The 13,104-nt window shown below is 41.5% G+C and overlaps 1 protein-coding gene across 1 annotated transcript in view; it reads right to left on the reverse strand.

The window, feature by feature from the left end:
* The window catches only part of SPON1 (spondin 1), a 488,651-nt gene that overhangs the window by 320,016 nt on the left and 155,531 nt on the right, over window positions 1–13,104 (reverse strand). Inside the window, exon 7 of the mRNA XM_061610510.1 lies at window positions 4,633–4,781. Within this exon, the coding sequence (XP_061466494.1) occupies window positions 4,633–4,781 (149 nt within the window). The remainder of the gene's footprint in view (window positions 1–4,632; window positions 4,782–13,104) is intronic.

Genomic DNA, 13,104 nt, shown 5'->3' on the forward strand with positions numbered 1-13,104 from the left:
ACGGACAATTTCAACCTGACCATTGCCAGTTGCTGCTGCTTTGCAAGCTGCTTCTCTGCATGCAGGGAAGCTACCCGCGAATGAACAGTGACCGACACCATGCAGGATGATAAGCAAGAGGATTTCTTACTGTGGGAGGCTGCTCCTTTGTGAGAGGCTTCCCTGCATGCAGGGAAGCTGCTTGCCAAGGGGATTTGGTGCTCAGGGCTTTGGTGCATTTGGGACCAGTTGAAGCACATTGCTATAATCCAATCAGCAAGTTAACAGAGCACGGAGTACAGAGGCCAAGCCACCTCTGTCCAGAAGGGGGTGTAGCTGGCAAATGAGCCATAGCTGGGAATAGGCACTCCTAGACACCAGGACAACCTGAGCCTCCAGTGGCAATGTTGTCTCCTGAAGGACCTTCAAGCTATGAACCTGTTCCTTCCAGGGAAGCGCAACCACACCCAGAGCAGGCAATCTTCCTACCTCTTGGACTTGAGAACTTGGATCATATAACACCTCTATTTGTTACCTGTCAGACATATTTGCATTGTACATACTGCCTCTGATACTGAACATCATATATAACCATCATGACTGGTAGCCATTAATACACAGCTGCCAAACAAAAATATCTAGTAATACAAAGCACATAGCATTATATCATCATGCCCATGCTCTGGGTTTTCGTAGGCCCCAAAAAGACAGCTAATGAAGTGAAGCAAGGGCAGGAAATCTCTACACCTGATATCATCACCTACAAAGGGAGCAGGAGGAGAGAAGGAGGAAGACACAAGGCTACTATTTTGGGTGCAGCCACACACCCTATGCATGTTCTAGTTATAGCCCAAGCAGCATCCATTCTGTACCTAAGAGAAATGAAAGAAGTCACTTTAGAGCAGAGTACCTCACTCTAATGGGCAAGCTTTACTTTTTGCGCATACACCCTTTTCTTGCTTAGCTAAGCAGGCTTGGGTGAGACCAGGGGAATTCAATTACTCATTCATTTCACATTTAATATATGAAAACAAGTCCCTATTTAAATTCATGCCTGGAAGTATTAGATCAGGATGCATTGAGCACAAAACCCTAATATAGCCTGAGGGAACACTCCTGGATACAAACTTCTCCTGCTTGAATCACAGATAGAAACTCTCCCTGAAGATCACAAGAGCCACGTACGCATATCAAGTGTGAGAATTTAGCCCTGGGGGTCAGGCATTGCCTTCAATTGCCATGTGTGTCTCCAGGTTCTGCTGTTTCACAATGCAGATTCCTGAGCCTTTTTTTTCTACAGTCCAGCAAATGGTTTTTTTTATATATTTTCTTTTACCACTGTCATAAGACTCCAGTAAAGTCATTCTGAAAGTAGATTACTTTACAGTTGTCTAAATGTTTAACAATAAAACATTTGCCATTGACTTATTTATTTATTTATTACATTTATACCTCGCCTTTCTTTTCATGACAGAAACCCAAGGCGGCTTATTATATGGTTCCCAAGCAGTCTCCAATCCAGGCACTAACCAGACCTGACCCTGCTTAGCTTCAGCAGGGTTCTGGCCTCATGTGCCTTTAGACCACAGCCTGGGACTTCTGTGATCTCTTCCTTGGGTGGTCACATACACATTGCCAAAAAAGAAAAAGAATGCATCAGGAAAGAAAGACGGTGAATGAGGATACAGATTTGAATAACATTTACATATGCTAATTAAATATAAGTAAATTTAGAAAAATGTATAATTGGTATCATTTAAATATAAATACAATCCCTGCCCTATGTACCCTTCTCTGTGGGGCACCATTGCATGGTGGCGCGGTGGCAACAGAGAGCAGCCATAAACCTTCTCAGCCAGGCTGTCACAGAATTCTGTTGGTGGAGAGTTCACCAGGGGGTGGAGTGGCAGAGGCCTAAAAGGCATGGCCAGCCCTCCAAATGGAGCCATTTTCTTTGGGAGCTTCCTCACCTGCCCACCCTCTGTTCTAGTGCTTCACTAGGTTTCTGGGTTTACTCTCAACTTCAATTGGCACTTGGTTGGGAAGCTTCTGTGATTCCCCCAATGAACGAATCTTTTTACGCTCTGTGTCACAACAAGGTGGAAATAGCATTGGGAGGAACAAAATATAAGGGGGACCCCCATCAGGGGTCTAGCAGGGAGACATGCAGGCTACACCTCTAGGCCAGGAGGGGTTGGACCTTATGTCAAATTCTCCCTGGTTGCCCAGTGGGATCCCAGATGCATGGCCAGCATCACAATGGGGTCCAATGCTGGTCAATTCCTAAGGGCATTTCCCTTACTGGTGGGTTCGGATAAGCATTACCTGTAAAGAACACACACCAGTATTTCCCGCATATCCTGACAGGTATTGCACAGAAATCAAGTTACATATGAGACTGGTCTTTGTATAAAATAATGTACTTCAAAACTAATTTACTTTAGCAAACCATATTTATATAGTAACTAGATATGATATGAGCACTGAATTATCCACTTGATAAGACTCCACTTGAGAATCTAAGCTTGCCCCCCTTTAAGTAATGTTTTAAAGTCTAGACCAGCAGTTTACAGAGCAATCCAATTCATGTGAAGCCAGTGTGAGGGGGGGCAGCGGAGGAGATAGCGGGAAGCTCCACAGCATCCACTTGCTGTTTGGGTGCCACTGGGCCGGCTGAACACCAGCTCAGTCAGGAGCTGTGTGCACAAACAGAAAAGCAAAATCTGGCTCTGACAAATACCCCTACCAGCGAGTAAGCACTCCCCACTGAGTGCCATTGTAATTATTTTCCTATGCTGACCTTTTTGCTGGTGAAACTTCTGCCTGGATCAGGTCCCATGGGAGCACCCCCAAAGGTGAGTAGGATGTCACTTAAGTCCCCCCCTCCAGCACACCCCCAGAATGCCCCATTTTCAGGCCTTCTGCTGGCTTCGGCTGGCTCTCAGTTTGCCAGTCATGACATCCCCGGCAGTCTTCCAGCAGCAGCGCAGCTCAGCTGGGACGAGGGCCTTCTGTCATCAGAGCCCGGCAGAGCCAAGTGGCATCAGGAGCCTGCCGGTTCTCCCAGGGGTTGCCACATCCAACTCCTCCCAGTCTGGCACAAATACAAGTTGGATTGCTCCCTTAGTTGATATATTAGAGGGTTTTTAATAGGTTCACAGTTGTAGAACTGATTCCACTACTTCTACACCTGACACCCTGCTATGAAGGTTGAGTAAATTATTATAATACTGCATAGAGGTTCAGATGGAGGAACCTAATGCTTTCCAATTCTGTCTAATATTCATACACATAAATGTATAAGCTTTGCTAGTGATATCTAAGTTGAAAAGAGACTTTCATAAGCACTCTTTGACAATGGAGTTATTTAGTTACAGGTTATAACATAAGACCAATATTTGCTTCAATTTCATGTCTCTTCTCTGAATACTATACTAACCTTCTCTGAATACTATACTAACCTGCTTTCATATCTCTTGAAGTTACTCCTAAACAGTAAACTGATTGAAGTCGTCTTATCACCTACTTTTCAGCACTTTCTAAACAATGAGTGTCTACAAACAAGATACTTGACTTGATTGAAAGGGTAGAGCAGGCTCATTTCTTAGAAAAATGAGAACAGTGCCTGTACATTTTGCCTCACATCTTAGGTTCTACAAATGCTAGAAACTTACTCTCTCTTTTTTTCGAAAATGAAAACTGGGAATCTGTGGATTATGGCTTAATGTGGGGGTGAAGAACCGTCCCCTCTTGCACATGTGTGTATGCACATGCACACACACATGCACACCGTGGATGCCCAGGAGCTTGTGGTTTGTTTGGATTCATTTGCTAAATTTTAAACACAAGCCCTCCCATCTTTTCCAACATTACATCACCTAGCCATCACTTAGAAAAGGGCATATGCCATTGACTGAACCAAGGAACTTCTTTGGTATCAAAAATTCACCCGTTAAAATGCAGCAAGAGATAACTTTAGTATAAAGTCTGATTCAGCAAGCAGTTTGGTTTACAAAGAACTCAGCAAACTCTGTCACAGCCAGCAAGATTGTGGCTAGTCTGGTTCTAATGCCACAGTACTTATTTTGTTACTAAGCACCAACACAGACCTTCTTCTGTACTTCATATTTTATATGTTACTTGTAAGAAAATTGTAAAGAGAGAGTTCAGGATGGCGCCATGGATTTTTCAGACCATGGCTTGTATAAGCCTAGTTTTATTTGAGACCTATTCCTAAAACTCAGGCACAATCTACTATCACACTTCAACTGACCCCTTTTCAATCCAGGATGGTGTAAAGTGCAGTAACTCACATGCTATACTGAATTTGTGTAGTAAGAAAAATGCATACTGAAGGATGCTGTACAGAATTGCTCTAAGTCAAAGCTATAGACAAAGCCAATACTTCAATGTTTCATTAAGAAGAGAGTTAATCAGATGATGGTCTTTACTGAATATTCAAGCACAGTGCTAAATCTTAAAATCATTATCCAGGAAAACTCTAATTGGCTTTGCTGAAGTTTGCTAAAATAGAGAATCCTAACAGTAACAAAATATTTCAAATCTGACTCTTTAAATACTTTTAGTTCCTAGCAGGTATATATATATATATTTAACAGTTTTCTTTGTTTTAATTGATTAAATGACAATTACCTGTTGTCGAATTTCTTCTTCCATTTTGACTGGTGATCCAAACTCTGCAACTTGCTTAACTCCTTCACTTGCATATCCTCCATATTCCCAAAGTACATAGTTCTTTGAATGAGATCCACCAATGATTGCAGACCAGTGGTTGGCTCGTCCTTGAACCAAGAAAGATAAAGAATCTTTTAAGCATTTTTTGAGCAGTCTATCCTTTAGTCAATTGCCACTGACCTTCTGTAGGAGTGAAAACGAGACGTTCCCACAGAAAACAGATAATCTTCTTTTGCTTCATTTCCACTGGCAGGCCTCCCTTGTGAAGGCCCTCTTCTGAAGATGCCTGTTCAGGATTCCAGACAGATAGACATGTCCTTTCCAGGATACTCCATTCCATTCCTCCTCTTCCCCGCAATTTGCCATTTCCCCCCAACAATCTGAGCATTCTCAGTCATCATTGGGCTGTTCTTGGTAGCTTCCTTTCTCAGGGTTTTTCCCCTCCCTAAATATCTCCTATACTTCTACAAACTTGTCATTCTGCCAAGTCTGCTGATACCTCCTTCTTGTGTAAGAATGGTGCTATTTTGAAGAATTTATCTGTTCATAGATAAGATTTACAAAAGTTTCACATAAGTTTTACATAAGTTTCAATATGAGAAACAAATGTGAGAACCTTCATTTTAGTTTCTCATATTCATTTTGGTTTCTCATGTTAGTTTTATTTAAAAGGCACAGCTTTATAAATGGATACATTCCAAAATGCATACATGGAAAAAATGGAAATGGACAGCCTTCAAGTCGATTCCAACTTATTGGCGACCCTATGAACAGGGTTTTCATGGTAAGCAGTATTCAGTAGTGGTTTACCATTGCCTTCCTCTGAGGCTGAGAGGCAATGACTGGCCCAAGGTCACCCAGGGAGCTTCATGGCTGTGTGGGGATTTGAACCCTGGTCTCCTAGGTCGTAGTCCAACACCTTAACCGCTACACCACACTGGCTTTCTGTATAAATGGATACATTTCAAAATACAGGTATTGCATTGTATTGCATACTGATACATTTCTCCTACACAGCTCAACCAGAGCTGTGAAACTGATGTAACATGTCAACTCTCATTGCAAGCAAACAAAATGTTAGTTCAGCGTCTTCAAAAAGTCTCGTAACAATCAAATGGGGAGAATTTTTAGCTAATAACCTTCTGCAATTTGGCAGAAAATTTCTGTGTGCACAGAGATGGTAAAAGGTCGCCTACAGATTTCATGAAATTTGCATGGAAAACACAACAGTTAAAAGCAGGGGAAATTTTGCTGTATCTCCCATTTAGATCAATGTCTATAACATGGGTACCCTTTGTCCAATCAATATGAAATATGGCAGATCTGATTATGAGGCTACATATTTCATGCAATTTGGATGGGAAAGCATTAATATTGCAGTCAACAGACTGGATCTCCACTGAAATCAATGTAAAAACAAAGACTAATATAAATCTAAAATTAAGATTAAAACTAAGGTGCCAGTACCTAATGAGAAACACAATTAATGCAAATGTGGTCTACAGTGGTCTGTAGAAACTAAAACTAAATAAAAAACAAAAGTAATTTTTCAGGTGTACACCCCTAATTTGAATGTACCCAATTTTTAAATTGTTTTTTAAGTGTTTTTAAATTTGTATATTTGTATATTTGTTTTTAATGTTTTAATTGTTGTAAACCATCCAGAGAGCGGCAGCTTTGGGACGGTATACAAATGTAAATAATAATAATAATAATAATAATAATAATAATAATAATAATAATAATAATAATAATAATAATAATAATAATAATTGAATTTGAGAGTTGATAATTATTTATTCATTTACTCTATCTAGAGTTGCCAGGTGTCCGGTATACACCCAGAGACTCCGGTTATCGGGGGTCCTCTCTGGGTCTCCAGGTCAGTCACCTTAATCTATGAATTTATAAAAAAATACATTTCTAGGTAGTCTGGTTCAAAAGATACAAATGAAAATGTCAGCTGCCTGCCCCCCACAACTTCTGTTAGTACCAGCTGCTCTAATTCCTGCCCTTTCAGGTTTTTAGCCAATAATTGAAGCCAGGGTTGTGATTGACATGATTTGTTTTGACCCCCAGGTAATACCTAAATCCATTTCAGGTTCTGAGAACAGTTCCCTTTTCCTGCTTGTCTCATATCAGGAATCCAGTAAATATATAGCTTTTAGCAGCATAAAGAGTACTTATATACTTTATACAGGATTGGGACTTCCTTCTGAGCAAACATCCATAGCCCTCCACTACAACAGAATATCACAGCAGGATCTTGGTGGGCAAACACTGTAAACAATTTTAGCTATAATTATAATAAAAGTGTGCACGCAGGGGTTTTAATGGTCTTTTACCATTGCCCTTAACGAAGATGGTGGCCGTGGTTTCCCTAAGGTACTGAAGCCCCTGCCACCATCTTAGTTGATGGCAGAGATGTGCACGCTTAGCACGCATGCGTGCCATCAACAAAGATGGTGGTGGAAGTGTTATCCCCTTAGGGAAACTGCGGCCGCCATCTTCGTTAAAGGCAATGGTAAAAGACAGCAGACAGATAGGTGGGGGGGGCGTGTGCATGCACGCACATAGGGAGGCAGGACAAGCTGATGCCCAAGGGCCCCAGCATGCCTGGAGCTGGCTCTGCTGGGAGTTAACCCCACTGAATTCAGTAGGACTTGAGTAGACATGGTTAGGATTGTGTTGAAAACCAATGGGACATTTGATTGAACATAGAAAAGGATTGTGTTACAAATCTTTCTCTCCCCCTCCAATTCTTTTTTAAGCAGTTAGGCAGGGCTCACTTAGGTGTCACTGCTTTTATTTGGCAGGAAACTAATACTTTAAAAAAAAAGGTTCTGCAATGGCCAATTGGTTTTGACAATAAACTATTATATGGGGTGTATACATCTCCAGTGTGTGTGGAATATTTCCAGCAACCCTGTGAGGGTACGTGCCTCGCTGTTCTACAGCGTGACAATGGCTTCAACAGGGTCACCTGCTCTATCTACTGGGAACTCCCCCAGGGCATTCAGGAATCCAGTGGATGCCATTAGTCTCCAGGAGTGGACCATCTTAATCTGTCCATCACATATTTTAGCCCATCCTTCATGAAGTGATACCAGGGCAGGTTATGATGTAGTTAAAAACAACAGCAATTCCAAGCAATTAAGATTACATAAAACTGCCGCAATAAATATCAGTCTAAAAAGCACTCACAGAGCCTCATGCTACCAACTGTAATGGTAGCTAACACTCCATCAGTGAACAGGCAAACAGATGGGGTTAATTCCACAGTCAGCATGCCACCACCAAGAAGGCCCTATCCCATGTATTTTCCCTTACACTTCAGTGAGTGGGGATTCCTAGCCTCACAGTAAGCTCTGTATGAGTAGTGGCTGGGGCAGAATATCTGTTGCCCATTATTCAACTGGCTTGTAGCGTTCTGAGTTAAAAGATGTTTTATGAGGCAGAAGGGTCTGCCTTCTCTCATAGCTAGCAGACATTGTGCATTGTGGGACACACATGAAACTGGCCTTGGATAAGTTGGATCGTCAGAAAATATAAGAACAGACAAACTTGCCCCAAGAATTTGGATGCCCTGCAGGTCATCTTGCTGCCTCCTTGCCTGCCTGCTACTATAATATCCACAGTCGCTTTGGAGGTGGCTGGGGAATATAGCTTTATGTTGCTCTGTCACTTACCCCTCCACTTGGACCAGCAGCTACAAAGCAACATAGTGCTATTAATGTTCAGCAGCTGTCTTACTGTCCCTGCACGCCTGGCGCCAGAAACAAATGTTCCATTTACTCAAAAACTAGGCCAAAAAGTTTAAGTGGAGAGAAGATTCACTCGACAAACTCGAAATGAATGTGGAAAATAAATGGAGAGAACAAAAGATGTTCCCTATTTTATTAGAATGATGAAATGGAAAAGAGTTATTGGAGGAGAAGGTAAGTGGAAAGTGTGCTAACCAGAATAAGTTTGTTGGAATAGGCAACGGGGGGGGGGATAAATGCATATGCAGAGCAAACAAAAGGCATGCAAACTGAAACAGCTGAAGGTAAAACACAGGAATTGACAAAGACAGTAGGGAGAAAAGGGGAGGGAGGAATGAATGTGCTCCAATAGATTAGAAAAGTAATGAAGATCCATTTTTAAGCATCATTAGGAAAAACAACTGGGAAAAATCTAGCAAACAAAGAAAATGAATGCCACACATCCCCTACTCTATGAAATATCTTAGGAACCAACACATCTGTGTTATCCAGTGTTAGTCACAGGTCTATTCTGAATATGTTAATTGGATATCAGACAGATATATATTTGGTTTAGATTTGGATTTGTTGCTTTGTTTGGGAAACCACTTCATTTTGTTGCTTCATTTCATTCCCATTTTGTAGGCTTGATTCATTTCTTAAAGTTTTGTTTGCAAGGATTTAAATGGAAAAATTATATTGCACCTGTAACATTTGCATTTTTAACAGAACTGGGTGAAATTTGCAAGCAGCCCTTTCTGTGAGAATTAAGCCTGCCAAATTTCAGGGAAATAGGTCAACACCTTTACATTCTGAACATAAAAATGTTTCTGCTACCCTGCCACTTGTTTTTTAAATATATATTTGCATGAAACTTACATGTTTGAGCTTTCTTTTAATAATTATATGCTCAATTGGTATAAATCCACAGAAATAGTTAGCCCTGCCACAGCGCTAACTTGTTCTCATTCAGCCACCCCTATTCTAAGTTGACTGGAAATTGTTACAAAGTTAGGAATAGGCCAAGCCAAATGAGAGACAGAAGCAGGTCCTAAAATGCAAATGAAGCTCTGCTAAACCACTTTGTCACGGCTTTTTTGCCTCCTGCTTCATTTCAGAGCACCCTCAGTTCATTGAGGATCTGCACAGCAAGAACAGATTGGACAGTGGGGCAGTACCACGGAACCACCCTCCCATCACCAGTGTTACTGCCACTTACCAGGATAAGACAGGAGTGATGGATTGGCGCTGCTAGTGTTCCTGCACAGACAGGTCTTCACCACCATCCTGCCCCACACCGCAACAGGAAGTGACAAATTCAGTGTCAAGAGGGTGGCTCTGCAGCACCACCCCACTGTACAGGAAGCTCCTGCTGAACAGGATCAGAAGAAACTGCACAGCTCTACAATGTGCAATGTTCTTATATCCTGATAGATAGGACAACGAAGTATCAAGACTCATAGAAAAAATTATTCTAGAACCTATGCTTTTATGACTGCTAAATCACTTCTGTGCAGAGATTTTTTGATTTCTACAGGTCTCATAAAGTGCAAATGTCACGGCTGGTGTAGAATATAAGTAAAGAGCATGAGTTATGAGCTTGGCAGCCATTATATTCAGTGCATGAGCTCCCAGACTGTGTGAAAGGGTTTGAATCTCAACTTTTATATAATATTGTAAAGAAAGGACTATTTCAATTGCCTAATAAATCAGCTTCACTCCAAGTAACGGGGTTGTGAACCATGCAGGTCCTTTAAAATGCTAGGAAAGGCATGATTTCATATTGTTTGGTTGTTATGTGTGAAACCTGACCTTAAGCATATTATGTTTACTCGTTGGAAGTGCATTCTATTGAGTTAAATGGAATCAACACTCTATTAAGTACACTTAGGATTCAGGCATAATATTTCATACATATGTTTCATAATATTTCATACATTTGCTTGTGACTACATCCCACTGATCTCAATGGGACAGGGCTTAAAGCAGGAAAAGTGATGCTTAGCAGCTGCATGCCTATGCAACTGACACAAAAGACACTATTGGGAAGATTTTCAAGAGCACAAACTGAAGTTGCACTCCAAACTGCTGTCTATGCCTTCTCATAAATGATTCAGCTACATTCAAGGCTGCATTTTATGATTCCAAAATATCAAGTGTCTTTGGGGTTTTTTAAAGAAGTGAATTCTGGATATTGCCAAGAACAGACCTTAACAAATTAGATCTGGATTAAAGTGCACCTTGGATGACAAAGTAGTAAATAAAAGTTTGTAAGTAACTTAAAGGGAGACATCATCTGCAAGCTTAAGTGCTGGAATCTTATTTATATGCTAGTAATATTAATGCTCCCAGGGCAAAGCGAAAGCCGAGCTCTCCTTAAAGCTTTTTTATTTCCACAGAAATCTAATAAAGCCAGCACTTTTAGTCAAAGTTTATTTTCAATAGGCATAAAAAATTGTTCCTTAGAAACTCCAGAATTATATGTCTGGACTCAATACTATCCATCTTTTTGAGCACTGAATGGGAATTAGTAAATGATAGGTTTATGTATTTTTAACCAGTAGTTCTATCAGATGCTCAGTGTGAGAAATCTTCTAAACTTAGCACAGCAAGTGAAATATAATTTGATAAATAATTTTAAAAAGTAGTAGATTTATAGGAGCCATCCAGCAAGGAACATATTTATGGACATTTTGGCTGTACCATGATGACAAACACTCCACGATTCTCCACAGTCCAGAGTGAATAAGGTTTTGTTTCATTTAATAGGTTCATAGCTCTGCATAATAAACAGCAGTTTTGACAGGTACTTTTCATTTTCAAAATCCAGGGTATGTGGAGAGGAGGAAAAGCTTTCTGGCCTCCCAGGAATTTATAGTTACAATTTGCTGTTGGTTCTTCTGCAGGGGTTACTGTTGTCTCCATTAATGTCAAAATCAGTGGCAAATATTCAAATATTCTGGATGACAATTAAGCAAAGAAAATAATTCTTGCTGTTAAAGTACCAGGACTTTAAAACATTTATATTTATGAGGTGAGCTCGCATAGAAATGCAGACAAGGAAAGAATGGATACACTTTCTGGTGTGTTTTATACTGCTATCATAAAGTTTAATAATATTTAATCCTTTCCGTATTACCTGACAGCTGGGCAAAAATTATTGAGATCACTACATTATTATTTAACACATAGACAGCTCTTAAGTGTAGAAAGTGCTTTGAAATGGATAGCTGGTTTATCCTGTGAGGCAGGTTGTTTGTATACCACTCAATTTTCAAGAGGCAAGAATTCCCAGATAATAATGTCCCAGTCTCTCTTCCTAGCTGATAATAGCTTTTATGGGAACCCATGCTTCCCATAAATGAATCCAGCAATCTGTTCCTTGCTCTACACACGGTTCCAGGTGTTTGTACCATCTCCGAAAGCCAGTCTCTCTGCTGACTTTCAGCCAGCTTATAAACACATTTGTTTCACATTATGTCACATTTATTTCAATTTTTGTTTAACATTTCCATAGAGCATTTAAGTGTAGAAAATGCTTTATAATTCTATCTACTCCATTCAGACAACATCAATATAAGATAGGTTGGGCTGAGAGATAGAGATATCCAAGTTAGCTGGAGAACTCTGAGCTGCTCCCTCTCACATCTGAGTCCACAACTCTGTCCACTGCATCACACTAGCTCTGGCTCTATCAGTTGAAATAATTTCCACTTAATTTGCTTATGGCAAAGGTGTTGGGTTGTGATCATAACCACACCTATTTAGAACTATGCTTCAGCTCAGTGATACAGACTGCCTCCTTCCCCACAGACCCTCTTGCGGATTAAGCTCAGCAGAGGAGGCCTTCCAGGTAGTTCCACCACCCTCAAAGGTTTGGTTGGTGGTGGCCTGGGAGAGGGCATTCTTTGGGGCAGCCCCTAAGTTGTAGAATTCCCTCCCCACAGAGGTGTGCCCCTCATTAGGGTGGGAGAGTAGCGCTCCCCTTCCACGATCCACGGCAGGTTCCCTGCCACAGATCGCAGGGACGGGGCTTCCAAGCTGCCCGCCTGTTCGCTCACTCCACCTACTTCTTTCCTGTCTTCTGCTGCTGCTTGTGCTATACACACAGGGCTGCCATCAACCAAGATGGTGGTGGAGGCTTCTTTAAGGGACTGATACCCCTGCTGCCATCTTGGTTGATGGCAGGCATGTGCGCACACGTAGCGTACCTCACATGCATGCCATCAACCAAGATGGTGACAGGGGCATTAGACCCTTGGCATCCCTGTGCACGTAGTGCGCACAGTAGCAGAAGACAGGAGAGAGGTAGGTGGAACAGGCAGAAGCCACACGACCGGGGCAGGCTGGTGCTCAAGGGCCCAATCATGCCTGGTGCCGGCACTGCACATTTCTTTACCCTAGCCCAGCCTTTCCCAACTAGTGGGCCACCAGATGTTGTTGGATCACAATTCCCATCTTTCCTGACCATTGGCAACGCTGGCTGAGGCTGATGGGAGTTGTGGTCTAACAACATCTGGTGGCCCACTAGTTGGGAAAGGCTGCCCTAGCCTTTGGCACTTGAGGTGTATTTTGGGGGTATTCTCCCTATTCATGTGAATGTAATTTGATTTATTTGCTCTTAATACTGAATTTCAGACTGCTGTTACCTGCCCTGGGACCTACTGGTGAAGAGCAAGCAGCAGCA

The sequence above is a fragment of the Rhineura floridana genome, chromosome 2 (assembly GCF_030035675.1).
Source record: "Rhineura floridana isolate rRhiFlo1 chromosome 2, rRhiFlo1.hap2, whole genome shotgun sequence".
Lineage (NCBI taxonomy): Eukaryota > Metazoa > Chordata > Lepidosauria > Squamata > Rhineuridae > Rhineura > Rhineura floridana.